Genomic DNA, 19,137 nt, shown 5'->3' with positions numbered 1-19,137 from the left:
GGAAACTGCCTTAGCTAGGGAGGACTCTGAAATTTCTTAAGTTTGAAGAAAAGATTACATAAATTTAATATGCAGAACTAAAGCACATAGTTTTGTTCGTGTGTAGGAACATACGGGAATTTTTTCTTTTTGACTGGGTTTCCTGTTTCGATTGCTGCTTCGACACAGGCATGCATTAGCTGCCACTACCAAATAAAGGGGGATGGAAAAGGCAGAGGAATCCAGGTCTGTTCCCATCAAGAAAGAAGTCTTTTCATCCCCGGATGAGGCAGGGATGGAAACTAGTCTATTAAGCGGGCAGCCTTCCCTCCTTGCTTCCCTTCCACAGGCACACCAGCCTGCAGTGACACCCAGTAAGAGGAAAGACCGTGCTCAGGCACAGCGGAGCAGGATAAAGCGGCTCCTTCCCCCGATCCCGTTGCCGCCGTGGGGGCTGGCGGGCCCTACCCGCCGATCGCCCGGCTCCTCCTCTCCCGCGGCGCCGCCCGCACCTCCAAAGCCAGCGTGCCGCCTTCTGCTCGGCCCCCTCCTGCTTGAGGTCGAGGGACGGCAGCAACAGCTCCCCGGCCCGCAGGAGGTAGAAGGCGGCGAGCAGCGGGGCTCGGGGCGGCGCACGCGGCCCTGCCGCCTCCTTCCCGCCTCCTTCCCGCCGGGACATGGCGGCCCCGCCACCGCCCCCCCAACGGCCGTTGGGCGCGGGGCGCCTCCTGCCGGCGCAGCGCGAGGGGGCGGCGGGCAGCGGCTCCGGGCTGAGGTGGAGGGGGGGGTACGAAATGGTCAGGCTTGATCGGTAAATAAATGGACCGGGGAGGGGTCGACGACACACAACTTGGCCCCGAGAGGGGGGATCACGGAAAAAACATCCCCAAAAGCACCTGTCCGAGAAGCAGCAGCCGGCGGGGTTCATGTGGCAGGGCAATGGGCCTCACTCAGCTGGGAGCCCTTCTCCCTGACCTCCGTGAAGAGAGCGAGCAGCCCCGGGTGAGCACAGAACATTAATAACACCCAGGAAAAAAAGATACTTTCTCTAAGTGTCTGTGGACTTACAGACCAATTTCAAGCGCAGCTGCACTGAGGAATACAACAAAATCTTCCACACCACTATGAGGTAAAAGGAAGAGAAAGGTAAGGCTTAGCAATAAATATGTACCTGATGATTTACTCTATTCTCCCAAAGCCTTCAGTCGTTTAAATTAATTCTGCTGCAAATATGCAAGTGAATAATTCTGACCTGACCATAACCCTCCTGAAGTTTACCTCAGCAATACCAAAAAAGCTTTAAAAGACACTTACTTTTCAAATCAATGCCACCTGGCTTCATGCTGAGAAAGCTGAGTTGAGAGAGTAACATTTAAAAGAACAAACAACTGGAATTTAACCAAATTGTAAATGACTGCCTTTTAAGAAGCAAAATAAGAACAGTTTAGCTTAGAAGGGACTCTGAAGGCCCATCTGGTCGAACCCTTGCTCAGGCTGCACGTGGCTTTGTCCACCCAAGTCCAGAGCAGCACCAGAGATGGAGCTCCCACAGCCCCTCTGCACCCCACATCCCAAATTCTCACTGTAAAAACGCCTGTGGCAGCTGACGGGAATTCTCCTGAGGCTGCCTGTGACCGTTTCTGCTCATCCTTTCACTGTGCAGCTTGAAAAGAGTCTGACTCTCCTCTTCTTTGTAACCACCCATTAAATGGTTAAAGGCACCTATCAGATTCCCCACTTAATATTATTATTTTTAGGTTAAACAAACCCCATTAACTGATTAAATACACTTTACTTGCTAGCTTTCAGGAGTTTACAGTACTATTTCTGATTGTGCAAAAGACCAGTACAGCAGCAGGAATCTGATGGAGAGAAAGCAAGCCATTATTTACAACACTACCACAAACAAAGAAAAAATGTTTTCCTATAGTCACCTGTTCAGAGCTTGTGTATTATACGTAATAAACAGACTAATCATTTGGAAACAGGACAAAGTAGTACAATCATTTGTAACTAGTTTGGAGGAGTTGTTTAATTGTTTCATATATGTAAAACCAAGAAATTGGCACTAACATCTTTGTAATTTTTTCATTAACACAAAAATGCTGCATTAAAAACAATGGTATGGAAACGCACAAAGGTATTTCAGTTAAGGCTTCTACAGATACTGCATGTTCTGTAATTAAACATCTATTTTGTAAACCCGTTCTGAAACTTTCCAAGTAACTAAACAAAAAAGCTCAGTTAAACTCATATTCCATTGTGAGGCTTAATGGAATGAAAGCTACTTCGTAAAATAGATAATTAGCCATCAAATTGTTTATTAAGTGTGATTTTAAATGGCAAACCTCAAACCTCATTAATTCAAGTATGTATTTACTTAGACCCTCCCAAAAATATAAACTGGAAAGGCAAGCCTGGTTTGAAATACTGACCCCATTAAGTTTGTTAACTTAATCACTGCTCAACCATCTAAACAAACTACTGTATTTCACAACGGGAATGAATCTGGTTCTTGGCTAGCATCACTTTGTCCAAGGTATACTTGGAAGGCCAATTCCTAGTAATAATATCAGCAATCAAGCAATGATGTTATTCAGGTTTTTCCTGTACCAATTTGATGCCTTAGCGCTGTTGTGCCTGAGCTCCATACTTGATAGGTAAAATTATACTTCTTACCATACCAAGATGACAGAAATGTCAAACAGCAAAGAGAAGCCATTATTAATCTCATCTTCAGGAGCTCAACAATTCTGTAAATCAAACACACCACATCTGGATAAAGTCTGGTGGCAACTTGCATGGCAACACTACGTAGTGCCTCATCCCCCATTTCCTACAGCCAAACTACGACAAGAACCTCCAGTCTAATATGACAAGAACCTCCAGTCTAACACTGAAGGGGAGCAGCACCCTGAATCTCTCCATTTTAATATACAATGGAGTGTCAGCCATAATTTAGCTCTACAGTTTTGCAAAAAAACATACGCAAGAACCATAACAATTTACAAAAAAGGTTAACAGCTCCTTCCTACAACAAAGTGAATGCCCCAGAACACAGCCAACAGCTGTGGAAAGTATTTTAATTCTGGTAGAACTCCCCCCCCCCCCCCCCCCAAGATTACCACAGCATTTAAAAAATGTCATGAACACTGAATTTTTGAATTACTTAAATTTGCTGGCTGAACATAACAGAACTCAAGTCCTCAAGAGGGCAGCAGCAGTCCTAGTTATTCATGTTCCCATCCTTGTTTTAAAGCAACTCAGGCAACAGCATAGAAAGTTAATGGCTCTTTAACATCCCCCTTCAAGTCTTATCTTCACTACTAGAAAGTACAGTAATTCTCCAGGGAACTTTGACAACTGCACAACCTTTACAACCACACTTAGACACATACATTAAATAAAATAATGCAAAATGAATACACATTAAATAACATACACAAATAGTTTTGGGGCTTTAGGTGATGCTTTCTTGAGAAATGGATTTCAAACTAGCTCTTGTCTATGTCTGCTACAGAGACTGTTTCGTCCTGCAAGACATCTGTATTTATTCACATCTGCAATGCTTTCATTTTGCCACTTTAATATAAAAGAAAAAGAATGTTGGCTTTCATCATCAAAAACCACCAACTGCCGCTATTACTACTACATCACTATGTAGAAGGTGGGTTGCTATAGGGTTTTTGTTTTGCTTTAGTAAGCATTTTCTTGTAATTTTAGAAAGACATTTCCCATTCCATCCTAACACAAAACAACAAACATCCTTTTGGGGGAAATCATTCTTCATCAAAATAGGCAGAAGTAGGAACATTTTTAACATCTGTGAAATCCAAGTTTCTTTAGAAAGAGCAGTGAATGACACTATTGCTCTTGCCATACAAGGTAAGGAGAAATCAGAACACTATTCCTGTGAATGGCTTTGTAATAGTATGTGTCCTGACTGTTGAGAAATTACAGGACATATATATGTACTGTTGGCAACCCAAAAACACCCTGCTTGAGTAAAAGATGTATTTAGGTGACCATTAGCTGACCAAACTGTTGCAACATGAAAACTTCTGTTTCTTGTGTCTACATCAACTTGAAAGAACTTGTTATCATCGAGATCTTCGTCAAGAGAACTAAATGAACATGAGGAAAAATAAAGTGTCCTCTTTGAAGGAATTATCAAACAAGATCCCTGACAATCCATTTCCTTATTCTAGCAAATACTTCTTATGACAACTAAACCCAGATTATTTTATGCTTGCTAACTTTGTCATTTTTATGTTTCCTAACTCTGTTTTGTTATAATCTTCCTTAGACTACTTTCTTCATAACATTAGTTTTAATCTCTAGAGAGTATTTAGCCAAATCAGGTAAGCCAACTGCTATCAGCATCAGTAACAAAAGCAGGTTGTTGTACAGCAGTCAGAAAAGCACTGAATACGTAATCTTCTGCATCCATCTAGTTTCTTTGGCTATATGGGTAGCAATGTTTACAAAACCACCTTGACTTTATGCACTAGAGATAATCTACTTTGTAAAATAAAAAGCAAAAGTATAAAAGTTTTCAATCGCATTTGGAAATAGTAGCATACATAAAAAGATCAAAATCAAATATATACAATATAAAAATACATTTTTTTCTTTAAGAAAGTTATAATACATGGCTATAATACACAACACGTTGAGCCATCAGTCACAGATACAATATTTGCAGATGCTTGTTCCACACTATGGCTGAACTCTGGGTATGATATCTCCCTGGGGAAATTCCTCGATTTCAGCATGAAACATCAGTTCTAAAGGAGAAAGAAAAGAATTACATTTTCTTTTAAAAGTTTCACCTGAATACAATTTCATTATTCCTGAAAAGGGCTCTGTCATTTCCCCAAGCCTCCTGCTTTTCTTCCCAATCATAATATCAACAACTTAGCCATGTCAAGGGCCACCACTGTCTTGAGAAAACTATTGTTGCCCCCCAAAATTAACAGAATTGGCGATGATGTTAGCAGCTCATCATGTGCAGTATCATTCTGCATTCAACCTGGACACTGGAACAGAAATCTGAAAGTAGATTGAGGGGTCTAGTGGAAGGTGTCCCTGCCCATGGCAGGGGGGCTGGAACTACATGATCTTTAAGGTCCCTTCGAACCCAAACCATTCTATGATTCTATGATTGTTAATTTTTTTAGAGTGTCAGACTCAAGAAGGAAGATTTCTGTTTAAAGACCACTTAATTTATGGATATATCCACTCTATGTATCACAGCGTAAATTAGTAACACTAGAACCTGGGACAGAAAGAATCATGAATGATCTTGCTCACAGCTCGCTGTCACCACAGCAGCTCAGGCACGGGAGACAGCCTAAGGTCAGCAGTGAAGAGCTCCTTGCAGAGAAACTCGGCTAGGCATGCTAAGCTGCTGATGAGGTAGCCCTGTGGCTGCTCTTGTATCTGGGTTCCCTTACGTATCTATGTTGCACCCTCAGTGTAGGTGTACTTTCAATCTTGCTAACAGCACATTCAGCATATAGACCAGGCTGTGTTGGCCAACATCTTGTCAATATGGTAAAGTTACACAATCTGTACATGCAACAATGTGGTTTATCCACTCAAGTTTGAGATTCGTATGGTTTTGCTACCTCATCCTTAGTAGACTAAACTTTCTCTACTATTTGGGTAAGTCCTAACAGAATTTCTCTCTTGAAGTTTCTGAAACAGGTTTTCTAATCTTAGTAGGCACATATAAATATCAAAAAAGCTCATCAAAACCCGAGTTAAATCCTGCCACTGGCTTCCTTGTATAAGTCTTTGTTATTTAAAAAATGGCTTTTAAATGCAATTTAAACATCTATTATAAATTTTACTTTCAAAGACTGTAAAGGCTGCCACCTAGTTTTTTTTTTAACTCATTGAGTTATTACAAATAAGCAGAGTAACTGGGGCCAGCTGAAACACAGAAATCTGTACATTAAAATTCTAAAGTAAGCTGAAGAAGCATGTTGAATCTTCTTCAGCCTCCCAAACACAAATCAGTGCTTCGACTCATGATGCTCTTTGGATACCTGTTGATTTGTAAGTTGAAACTTACGATTCTTATGTACAGCATAGCTTCAAGTCACAGGCTGCATGCACTTGATAGGAAAGCTGACTTATGATACACCTTTTGGATCCCAGTTGGAACAACAAAAGGAAGAAGGCCTAGTCTCTAGCAAAGCTGCTTCTAGGAAAAGGGGACGACTTGCTTGTCCCCTCCTCCAGCCTGGACCAACACAAGCCGTCCTCATTTGAAGTCCTCTTCTGAAATCTGACTTTTCAAAGCTTGGGAGTTCCCAAAACTACTGCAATGTTCTATTGAAAATAATACTGAACTCGAAACGCATTCAGCATTTGCAAAAGGAACATTAATAACGTTAGGGAATTTTCTAAAACACAAACAGAATAAATACATTTCAAATATTCAAAATGCTGTTAAAGTAAAAATTATTTTTCCCTTCAATGAAGAAAAGACACACGTTCTCTCATGTTTCAAAATTCATGTGGCTTCAGCCAGGACAAGCAAGGCTCTTCTTTCCTTTTTAAGTTACTGTTTTTTCTTTACAAGACCAAACACAGACACCAGCATCCTAAGAAGCACTTGCTTTGCAGAGTTGATGGAGATGCTTGTTTTTCCTCAGACACAAAATTTCTCAGGACTAGTCTTGAACACTGAATGCAGAGCACAGCAGATAAAAGCCTGAACAAACAACATTTTGCCTATCAATGTTTCCTACCTTCACTGTGGTCTAGCTCTGGTCGGTAAGACAAGAAGATCCAACTTGCCCCAACTAGAATAGACACTACCAGATTCACCACAATCCACGGCTGAACAATTTCTTCCTCCGTACCTGCCATCCTGGGAAAAGCACATCAACCAATCAGCCAGGGGTTCACTGGTACATACAGGTTACAATAATAATTTCAACAGAGTATCATAAAAACAAGCTTGCTAAGCCACATGTGAAAACAGAACTACTTGTACCATCCTGATGGTCTTGCATTGCGAAGGCCTTGTAAAGAAAGTGACTACGAAAGACAGCAACTCAGCTAAGAAACCCCATTATCTATAGAGAATGTCCACTTGTAGATTTCAACAGCAAATTCCTTTTCTTGGCCAAGAGACAGAAAATTAAAATCAAAATGCATGGTCAAATTTTACTGTGGTGAAAGACACCGCACAATGTCATCAGTCAATCTTATTTTTAAGCATTTCCTCATGAGGCAGCCAGGCAAGTGAACAGCAAGTCAGTAAAGTCTGTCTGGAAGACAGTGCAAGGACTTGTGTACAGATGCTGTGAGGTGGATGAGATAGGGCTTTAAGAAGGTTGTGGTTTAAGTTAGCTGACACTTTTCTTACTGTCGTAACAGCAGCAGGTTGGGGTTTTGTTACTAGAATCTACGCTTTTTAATAAACAACTCAAAAAACATTTATAGAAGCCCTACAAAAAAAGAAAAAATACCTAACTGCCCAAACCAGCAAATTTTCAGGTAAATGCTTTTTGTTCTACTTCTCCTGGTCTATTTTAAAAACTTGTGGTACTACAGTTTAAGTCCATTAAATATCTACTTCAGAAAGTAATAGTTTTGGATGGGATCTCCTAGCATGAAACAATGCTTCATATTTAATGCCTTTCATATTTAATGCTAAGCCCTTGCATCCTGTGGCAGACATACCACTTCTTTGTAATACCATGATATTAATTTCTTGGACAGATTAGACCATCCTTCAAAAACACTGTTGAATTTCTACAGAATGTCCTGCCCTTAAACACAAAAGGGTTACCTCAGTAGAGTCCCATTTCTCCAGCAAAAAACATTCTTAAGGTTCCTGCCAGACAACATTTTCAGCATAGTTCCAACAGGCTCTTGTTTGAGCTATAATGGATTTGTGACCAACATGATGGAACCCATCCCTGAGTTCTCATTTTTCAGTGAAATTATCAAAGATTCAGGACAAGCTCAGACAAAAGCAGGTTTAGTAATGAAATCCTTCATTAATACTTTCTTATGTATGCTGTATAACCTTTTAAATCCACCAGTTTCACTAAGGTTCCCAAGTGGGCTATGTTATAATTGACACAAGCAATTTCTTAAGTTTCCTACCAGATGCTGCCATTTTCCGAAGGTGGTGTGTAGAGATTAATTCTGTCACATGTCATCTGCTGGCTTAAGGATAAGATAAGAGCAGCAAAGTACACTGGAAGAAATGGAATTAGTAGTGTCAGATATAAACCCCCAAAATTCTGTCTCCTCATGACATAATTATCACTACTTTTTCATTCCTTTCACTCCACTGCCTCCAATGATAGTCTCTTTTAATTAATTCTCTCTTCTTCATCATTCCCCTGACCCATCAAAATCTGGTTTCTGCACTTTTGCAACTGATCAGCTACATCAAAGATGGCATCTTGTGATTCTGTTTTTTGCTAGGTCTGTGTTCTGTATTCAGAGGTGGGAAAAGAATAGCCCCACTAATGCTATAATTGCAAATGCTTTAAAAAATATGTAGCAAACTGTTCATTGACTTTGAATGCTATTTTCAACTATTTAGCAAGTCACTTATTCTAAAGCAGAAAATAACCAGGGAGGAAGATTTCACAGAAAACAGTATGTAGGATTTCTCCATTTACTGTCTTTTCTGGACAACTTCCTATCCACTTCAGAATACTTACAGAAAGAGGCTACTGCTGCTGGGTCTAGGGTAAGAAAGCCCCTCAGTGCAACTGATGCTTTTGCCAAATCAATCCTGATTACAAAAACAAGAGTCATTAACACAGCCCAATAAGATAATAATATTGTTCCTCTAACAGTATTCTATCGTTCTTTTACTTTTTGCAAGATACCTTTTTCTGCCTCTGTTACAGTGCCTTAATACACAACTATATTCCACAGACAGGCAATGGTCCTCATTATGACGCATTATGCCAAATCCAAGAAAGACTGAAACTAAGGAGGATGTTCCATGAGGTTTGTAGCTTTCACACTGCAGTCCTTTCTGGAACAGGGAGAATGTGGACAGATCTGTCCCCATAATGAATCCTTACCATTCTTTTCAGTGTCCACACCACCAACCGAGTTATGCTAATATAGCTTACACTAGTATGGGAGCAATTAAGAATAACTTGGGCCTCCTCCCTGCCACCACTCAATGAAAAAAAAGTCACAATTTCTTCCATAGAACAGACTTCTCCCCTGGCTTACCATGCTGCCGTGGAAACTACCTGTTACTAAAAGAAACATCTATGAATCTACTCTGGTTATGGTCTTTTTGCTCCTCTTTCTGTTCATTCCCACTCTTAAGCTGTAATACAGAAGACCCAGCTAAGACAGGAAGACTGTTAACAGCCATGTTGCAAACCTGACTCACATGAAAAGTAACGCGATAGAAACATTAGTTGTTCTCCACCACCTCTCCCCCCCAAAAAAACCCAGGTCAGCTCTCCCATCTGGTTCACCTCATGATCACACAAACAGCACCAGCACAATAAAGCAAGGCTGCAGGCAACAGACAGAAATGGGTAACGAAAGTCTGAATGCACAAGTACACCCTTTATCTGTATAGCCAGCCATGTGTAAAATCATTCTCTTAGGTATATCACATTAAATAATCAACAGCAGATCAAAATGTGCCAGAGGAAGAAGGAACATATTGCACACAAATTATGTACGCCTTTCAAATACAAATGTATTTTACCTGTCAAAGGCTGAGACTGTACTGATAGACAGCAACAAATAGAACAAACTTTGAGCTGGGTACGCTAGTGCCTTATACTGCTGGAGCAGGTTAGAAACCGTGGAAAGTTGATTTCCTGCCAAAATGTAGATAACAATGATGTTCCATACAGCATACCCAGCAAGGAAACCATGGGTAAAGAGTCCAATCACCCTGAATGGAGAAAAGAACATTAGACAAATTTAACACCTTGAATTAGTGAAGAACTACAGATAGAAAAGGCATATGAATCCATCTGTTCAACCCTGCTGCCGTGACAGGATCCCAGCCTTTCACAGATTGTTTCTGAGTGCTTTTTCTGATCTAGTTTTAAAAATTCTAAGCAACAGGACTTCTGCTTCCTCCCTTGACAGATTGCACCAGTACCTGAGCACTGAACAAAGAAAACCGAGATGTTTTGCCCATTCCTATCACTACTTCACTTCATTACTGCTACCAGAATCAAATACTTCTGCTCGCCACACTCTCCCATTTTGCCTGTAGCTTCCCAAGACCACTGCCCCTTACACTTACACAATGCTCTTAAACTTGTCCTCAAGTCAGTCTTTTCATTATCTTCCTTACTAAGAAAAACCTGAGAAGGAAGCGCAGGCTTCCGGATAAAATACACCAGAGAAGAAAATGGCTGTCATCTTCCCATTCTGTATCACAATGCAACCACATATTAAAAAAAAAAAAAATTATTTTTGCTATTGTGTGCAAGCTTATGCCCCAGTCCAATTTCACTCCTCCCTCTTTTTCACCAACCAGGATTTTTCTTTGAGAATTATCTGAATTCAGGTATTTTCATTCTGGTCATATTATATCTGATGGGCAAATCTCATTTTGCAATACATTTTTTCTGTAGGTGAAGGTATTTTTGTTATCAGATCAATCTCTTGCTATTCAGATTTTGTCTGAATCTTTGCAATATGAATTCCTTAGTTATTCTTTTTGTAAGTTGCAATTCACATGTGATGTCTAGACTAGAAATAGATATTCTTAACAACAAATACCAAAAGGTAGAGGACTGAGAGGCTTTATACCTGTTGCATCCTGAACCACCCATTATTAGGAATATCCAAAAGAAATAAAGATACATCACAATGATAGAGAAAAAGTGCTAACTTTCAGAGAGAAGAAAAAAAAACCAAGCTTGATTTCTGCTTATTTATATTAAAACGTTTATCTTTCACCTGAAACTTCGGTGCACTGAGAGGGCAACATCTCTGGTAGTCCATGAAGACTTCACATCCATAAGTACATTGATATTTTCAGTGGTTTTAATCAATTCTGCACGGTCAGCTGCCTGAAAACGTCCTGAAAGGATGAGGAAATTAGTTTTAGAGAGTACTGTTACCTTCCATCATCATTTCTACATTAATACGTATTAGTGTTTAAAAGCTGTAAGTGTCAAAAGTTCCATCAGAAAATTTTTTCTCCCCACGTCCTGCCATTTGTCAGCCTACATTCATATCAGGATGCCTCTGTCAGTGTGATGCACCCTGGTGGGTCAGGCTATGGATTTAAGAATGTGCAAAGCACTTTGGGTAATTACTCAGTGTTCCCTGGTACAAAAAAAAACCAAAACCAAAAAAAAGCACCCAAACCCAAAAACTTCCACTTGAAAGATTTTTTCAATATAGTAAATGATACTTTCTTCTCAAGGTACCATGACAAGTATTAGGTCAAATAAGCTCAGCTGGGTACTATCAAACAGCCTTTGTCACCCACACCACGGGATTCAAAAATTCAACCAAACATGCCAGCAAGGCAACACTAACATTCACTGCTAAAAAACTGTAATGTATATTTATTTCCAAATAATTTTTTTGCTGGAAAACTTATTTTTCTTTATTTCTTCCCAGTAGTGCAGTATTTGGATTTTAAATACAGTAATGCTTCCTTTAGTTGCCAGAATGTCCTTAAATTACTTAAATCACAAGATGTACTTACGATTTTTTTCAACAAACACTTTGCTAACAGGCTGGCTAATTCCAGTGGGAGCAGCAAACACAGGCTGCTGGTCTGGGCTCTTTCTGTGCTCGTCTTCAATGATGTCTTCCTCCTCCACTTCTAGCTCATTGCAACAGTGCGTTTCGGCTGGCCGAGGTTTCCTATTGGCACAGAACACACAATGGGGCAGAGAAAGTACAGGAAGTAAAATGTAAAAGCTGAAGGCTCCTATGAACATTTAGCATATCTAACTTGACTGATAAGAACCGATCGGGCTACTGACTTGTATAATATTACCTCCATTTATAATTTTAAGGACTAAAGTTCTCATGGAGTTAGTTAACTAAAATCATAAAGCTAATCCTTGATTTTGGGGTTTTTCTCTCTATTTCAATTCCTTCCTGTGTCAAAACAGTAAGGTGGGAAGAAATACATATCAAGAGATTAACAATTAGAAAAAAAAAAAAACAAATTAAATACAAGGTCAAGAAAGTGGATGCTTTTGGTAGAAAGGCAACTAAAATGATTTAAAGGCACAGTTCTTGGAGAAAAGGCAAATAAAAAGGATGAGAAAGCAGTTTAAGTTTCTCATAAAATTAAGAAAAAGATAATAAGAATGAAAGAAAGCAGTTACACATTCTAATTTTCTCATGCATGTGACTGAAATATTAGGCTCATGTAAATGTATTTAGAACTGTAATGCGTCCAGGTACGCATAAAACAAGTGAAGAAAGCTAGATCTTAACCCTGGAAAGAACTGCACTGCAATACTATTTACTGCACAGGCTGAATGGTATCGTGGGCTTCAAGATTTTACATCTCTGTAATGTGACAATGTAAAATGCTACTCAGCCACATTCACTATCACAGGTATTCCGAATTATGAGCTATACTAGTTTTGTCTCACTTTGTTCTTTTTCTCTGTTTGCGGATCACTGTTTCTTCAGCTTCAGGAACATCCATGCCATTTCCATTCTGAAATAAGGATGCAACATTTTGCTGGGTAAAAGAGGTCTCAGAATCTGAAGATTTAAAATAAACCACATGAAAGTTTTACAGTTTTCATAAAAATAGAAATACATTCACTTAAATACATAAATAGTTATTATATAAACACAGTGGCAAAAAAGTGATGCCCTTCTGAGCTTTGAATGATATAAAGGATCTATTTTATCACTTCCAAAACTGTATTGCCATTATTGGCATGAGGGTTTGTACCCTATGGAATGTGAAATCAGAAACTGAAACTCTAAGCTACCATTTGCTCAGAGATTACTTTCAGCTGTTTTAAGTACAAAAGCACATGATTTGCAATGTTTTAAGCCAAAATACAAGATGGCCAATCATATTTCTGTGTTACCAAGTTTTATTCAGTGCTCTTTCCAATCTACAATTATTTTACGTACCGGTAGGTATTTTCTTCTTCTTGCGTTTCCTCTGAGGAGGGACATCATGAGGTTCAGGAGTTAGGGGCTCACTGCTTTCAGACTGCCGACGAACAGCTGCTTGGACGATGCCATCTGAAAACCAGATGAAAAGATCCAGCAACCTTAATTCAGAGCCGCTGAGAAACAGGCAAGAAAAAGCTGCCATTTGCTACATTGTGCAGAATGTCTGTATTTGCCCAGCTTACAGCTGAGATGAAAACGTATTGGCTAGAAAACATAAGAGTTGGGAAACAGATGTGATAAGTAAGAGTATACAAGGCGCTAACTAACAACCGTCCTTTCACCCTGACAGTTTCATGCCCAGGAGGAAATTTAAGTATCCAGAAGCAGCACAACTCTATTTGGACATACAACAGAGGACTGACTGAAAGGAATCTACCACAGGAAAGAACTATACCTCTATATTTTTCCTTTCTACATGCAAAGATTATAATGCAAGGGACAAGAAAAATTAGCAGTTTGTTACAAGTTGATTCACGCAGATACATGCTAAGGCAAAATAGTGTAATATCAAAGGGATATTTAAATGCTGAACAAACAGCGCAAGAATAAAGGAGGAGCAGGATAAAACAACACTGAAGGATGTTTACTCCAGTCTGAGAGGTGAATTACGACGCTTTTGAGGAACTACATTTCCATGAGAAGTTAACATGAATTCATCAAATATTCTAGAAGCAGTAACATCAATTTGCATGATTAGAAGTAGAAAGACAAAGCTACTTCTCCATTTTACATCACATCTGCCTTTCTATAGCTCTTTCAAGTACTTCAGTTTTTATGCTAACAACTGAATCTATCCTTGTTTTCACTTCAAGCACGGCTTTTCCTACCTTTTAGAAAGGTTGTCTGTGCTAAAATGCAAAATTAACCAGCAAAGTAATGGCCAAAGCCAAGGTGTACTTTGTACCGTCATTCAGCTCCCCAAAAACAACAGTAGACAAAACTTGATCCTTGGGAAACCCTGCTAGCAACAACTCTACTTGTTGCATTTAAAGGTCTTTCAGTGAGCCCTCAACTGTACGCTCTTTTAAGCAAATAAAGGAGGTTTACTCATCAAAGCAACATACAGTCTCAAGTCAACTGGTTTACAGAAATCCACCACATTCTATCAGCACATTCTGCTGTATCAAAATAGATCAGACTTGTAATCTTGTTCTGCAGATCCACTTCTTGTCAAAATACAAAGCTCTCGTGTTAGTCATATTTTAGGCTCTTAACTCTTTGATGGTAATGGAATGATTAACTTGTGACTTTATTTGGCCAACGAGTGAAATTGAGCCAATTTGTTAAATAAGTTTTATCTTAGTTCATTCATAAATTCAAGTACTTAACACATTCAGCATAACAGTGTTCAGTATCAAGACGTGCTGAATTAGCAGGACCAGGAATGGATATAGGGAGAAAGAGCAGAGGATGGAACAAGTTACTTCAGTTAGCATTATAGACTTGTTCTAAAATGACACCACTTCGGGAAAAAGATTGCAGTTGTTCAATACCAAATCAATTGTAATAAATTAGCTGAGAACACTATTCAAAAATAGAGTACAAGACTGAAAACCGTGTATCTGTCAGGAGCTTGGCTACAGAGCAGGTCTCACCCAGGATTACAAACACGGTTTCCAGTCTTGGCATGACCTTACCTAATGGAGTCTTTCCTTTGGGCTTCCTTTTTTTGGGACGACTGAGTGGAATTTCATCTGCAGAACATAAAACAGAAGTAGAGGTGCACAGTATGGAGAAACCTCCATTCCCCTTTTTTAACAGCCACCCTATTGCTAGTTAAGAAAGGGATTTCTTTTTACAAGTGAAGACATCCTCCACCTTTTACAGATAAGATGACAATTCACCAATTCACACAAGCAGAAGTACAGAAGATGGCAAGAAAAAAGGACAGGAAATCTGTCTTAAGCACAACAGATAAGCACATGCATGTGTGTTAAGTGAAAAACTGAAATACTCTGAATAATGCTCTGAAGAATAAACTTCTTGTTTAGAGCACAGTGACAACGTTCCCATTACCTTGATTTGATATGGAAATAGCAAACAGTAAAGAGAACAAAGAAAAACAACAGACAGCTCTAGCAATAGCAGCGCAGGCACCCATGCAGTTTAAATAATCGGCCTGCATTTCGGAAAAGCATAAGGCCCTATCTTTAAAGAGAGGATGAAGTGACACCAAAAGGAACTACCAGTGCTTATAATTCTCTTTAATGCCAGAATAACTCACCTTGGTTTCCACTTCACATTTAAGGAGAAAAGGTGTTGAAAAGCAGCATAAAAGGAACAAAGATGAGAAGAAAGTTAGTTTGGAATAAATTACAATTCACAACAGTGACATTCACACTGCTGCTTTTGTGATTAATTTCCTTATCCCCACTCCTAGTCCCCTTTATGAGCAGTTGTGTACAACAGGGTTAAGGGTACAAAGCAATCGTCAAGACGCAACACTTTGTTAGTGACTATGCACAGTTTCTTGATTGGCTAGCTGTGGATCAGATTAAAAGCTTTAATCACCTGGCTAATTAAAACTTGTCTTACTGCCTGGTATGTAACAAACCAACAAAAGTTACGAAACATCTGAGCGCATACATTACTAAAAACACACCATCATTATATCATCAATCACGAAAGTCACATTTGCTTTTAGGCACTTTGAAGGAATTCTGACGTACCATGTCATAAAAACTATGTAACTGCCTTTCCTTCCACACTGCTCATTAGGGCACTGAAAAAAAGCCCAAATTTCACCTTATATTATGTCAAACTGGTATACACCTATACCCCTATTCAAGAATATCTAGTCTAATTTCAGAAATTTCTGTTCTGAAGGATCTGTGATTCCGATACACTAAAGAACAGGAAGCAAAACAAAGAGGGAAGGAAGAAGAGATTGAAAAGAGGGACATCCATAAAACTGAAGTAGATGTTAATAAAATCAAAATAGGTATTTGTCTGAAACTTTTTAAAGGGTTTATCTCTCAGAGTATTAAAACTGAGGTAATGTAGTAAAATTTCTTGGCCTCTGTAAAACTTTAAAATGCTTTGCATTCCTTGTAAGGGGTTCTGGGACAACAAGTTAACAAGAAAAGCAAATATTTGTAAAGCTATTATGACTACTCAGATGTTTATTAAACATATTTATCTTAATTTCATTACTTTTCAGAACACTGCAATACAGAACCATGATCAATTCCATGGAATGAACTGATCTTACCTTGGCACTGGAGGGAGGGCACGAGGCGGGCACTGAAAGAAAAGACAGGGACAAAAATCAACTTCTGTAAGTCTGAAACCACCTCTCTTCTGAGCACCTGTTAAACCACTTCACAGGAAACAGCTATTTCCAGATATGGTCAGAACATGCAGAGTATGATCTGCTTCATACGCCTTCATTAAATGGCGAGAGACTCCTGATTGAGATGTTACATAAAAGTGCTCAGCACGACACAGGAATAACATGCTTTGCAATAACATATCTGTCCAACAGTTCCGATAGGCACTGCATTAGGGACAGGTACTGAATAGCTGTGTGCGAGGTGCAGCTTGCATTTCAACTTCACTTGAATAATTTTCACTTTTCACATAAGGTCCTGCTTTCCTTGGAAAGCTTATCAGTCATTCTATTTAAATATCAAAATACTGCAATAATTTATGTGTTCAATATACTTGCACAGTCTATAGCGTGAGCCAAGTATTTTCTATGAATGAAGGTGTAAATTCAAAACAATATTAAGTAAAAGCAATAAAAAAGAAATAAGCTTATTTATAAAAAATACTTTTACATATGATAAAATATTAATTTCCATATAATTTTGAAAATATTTACCAGCAGGTCAAACACAGCTAAAATCTAAAAATAAGTATCTCCTGTTAACAATCTGAAATTGAGCTATTTGAGCTATTGCACTTTCTCTCATCTAGAAAAAGGAAGGCAGTTTACTTTCAGATTTTCTATTCTATAATTATATTGAAAGAGTATGCAGGAATAAATATTTCCCACTCTCCAAAAATTCAGTTGGTATCAGAAATAAAAAAGGTTGTAAGACTGGTAAGACTCAAGGATCCACAAACTTACCACTTGTTTCTTTCCCATATCATTTGAAGCTGTTCCCTGAAAGAGGCACTGTGAACCATCCTCCACTCCCTCACGCTGCTCATGCTGAACCTCAGCTAATTCTGAACTAAAAATAAGCTTCTAGCAGCCAGGATTAGCTGGACATGAACCTTCCTGCCCCAGGGTTAGGGCCCACTACTACTCCCGTTTGAAACAACAGCACTTCATTCTGCGGCAGCAAACGTTACTTGCACTGAAAAACCCGTAACTCCATGTGCTGTTACAGGCTCCAGTGAGCAAGTTTTACTTAGTTTGGTTTACCTAAACGAAATGAGACACCTTGTGCAAGGAAGGGTTTGCAGGATTAAGCCTCAAATCTCTCACCTGGATTTTGGCCACGCTGAAGACTGACAGCAAGTGCCATTTACACAGGTAGAGACCAGCACACCCTGAGCAGCGTCCAGCAAACTGGTCAGGACTAGTCACACCATACAGGTGCACCGTAAGGGAGAAAAAATGCTGATAGTCAGAGCTCATTACTTTTATTGTCTCCTACGCTCCTGTGGCAGTAATTATTAAATGTTTAGGATAGTTGATATTTTAAAAAACTAAAACCTAAAACCCCCTAAAAACTAAAAAAAAAAAAAAAAAAGGCGCTTTTATACAGCATTCACTACCTGTGCAGTAGTATGTCTGCGTTCTGTAGTACCTCTCTTATTTTGTTACCTTCTACGAAACAACTGAAAAGCAAATTAATTTATATATTGTTTATTCCTTGCAACAAAGGAAATCACATGCAAGCAGGCAGTGCTGAACACTCATCTGTCCCATCTGTATGAAAGTCCCCAACTCTGCCATGCAAATATGAGCTTTACTCTATTAGTTTCCAATTTCTCCTGAAGGAACTCGCTCCAGACTCCGCAGAAAGGGTGGGTTTGGGCACAGGCTTCCAGGGACATTTCCCTTCTGACAGAAGAGCTGCTGAGTGCTAACGTGGCCATAGTGCCTCTGAAGGCAAGAGACTCCCACTAACCGGGCAGCCGCTGCCTCAGTGAATCCCTGTGTTTGCGCCCACGAGCCAGGCCGCAGGACGGTGGGACACAGCTGGGAACTCTCACTCTCACTCGGGGGGAAAAACCGAACTACACAACCCCCTGGGCGTCCACTCAGGGACGCAGAGCGGCAAATGCCTTCGCTCGTAAGCGCGGCACGTATGAAACAGCAGCAAGCAGATATATTTGCACCCCGAGTGCGGCGAGCCAAGCTGCCACCACCAGACCTCGGAGGTGGCACCGAGGGGGCCGTTATGCACAAACTCGAAGGTTTAACAATGCTTAACCAGTCTTTGCAGATTTAAAGCTTCGCATACTTTCTTTTTTTTTTGAGACATATATATGCATGAAAACATGCAAACAATGAGGAAATGCTTGCTCGCGCCCGCAGCAAAGGATGAGCAGAAACGTGCGACCCCGCGGCCGGCGACATCCCACCGCCCGCGGGCAGCAGCAGGGCGGGCACGGCCGCCTCCCCGCCGGAGCGGGGACGCAAGAGCCGCGCTGCGAGGGTGCCCTGCTGCTCCCGCGTCGCGCTGCAGCTCCGTCTCCCCGGCAGCAGCTGCTGCCGCCGACAGCCCCGGTACAACTCTCCGGCAACGGCGCTCAGGGCGGCCCAAGCTCCCGCCAGTGCTCGCAGCCGGGCACACCGGGCTCCAGCCCCACGGGGCTGGCGCTGCCGCGGCCACCGGCACTTCGCCGCCCTGCCACCCGGTCCCCGCCCGATCCCCTCCAGAGGCGGCCCCGCAGTGGGCAGAGCCACCGCCCCGCCACCGCCGCACCCTCACCCCGCCGGGGCCCGCCCGCGGCGCCGCCATGCCGCGCCCGCCGCCGCCGCCGGTCTCCCGGGCGCCGCGGGGAGGAGCCGGCGCCCGCTTCCGCCCCGCGCCGGGGCTGCGGGAGCGCGGC

At 40.7% G+C, this 19,137-nt stretch overlaps 1 protein-coding gene across 1 annotated transcript; it reads right to left on the bottom strand.

Annotated features, from left to right (window-relative positions):
- Positions 1-1,820: 1,820 nt before the first annotated feature.
- Positions 1,821-19,067, bottom strand: TMEM237 (transmembrane protein 237). The gene is made up of 13 exons (XM_072875001.1): positions 19,017-19,067; positions 16,337-16,368; positions 15,350-15,360; positions 14,763-14,819; positions 13,081-13,194; positions 12,582-12,696; positions 11,675-11,835; positions 10,915-11,038; positions 9,701-9,892; positions 8,679-8,752; positions 8,110-8,203; positions 6,741-6,862; positions 1,821-4,766 (listed from the first exon to the last, which is right to left on the bottom strand). Exons 1-13 carry the CDS (start codon positions 19,044-19,046, stop codon positions 4,699-4,701), a joined length of 1,194 nt encoding a protein of 397 aa, XP_072731102.1. The 5' UTR covers positions 19,047-19,067; the 3' UTR covers positions 1,821-4,698.
- Between the last annotated feature and the right edge of the window lie 70 nt (positions 19,068-19,137).

This window comes from Ciconia boyciana, chromosome 10 (assembly GCF_034638445.1).
Source record: "Ciconia boyciana chromosome 10, ASM3463844v1, whole genome shotgun sequence".
In the NCBI taxonomy this organism is placed as follows: domain Eukaryota; kingdom Metazoa; phylum Chordata; class Aves; order Ciconiiformes; family Ciconiidae; genus Ciconia; species Ciconia boyciana.
This window is presented reverse-complemented; position numbering and strand designations above follow the sequence as displayed.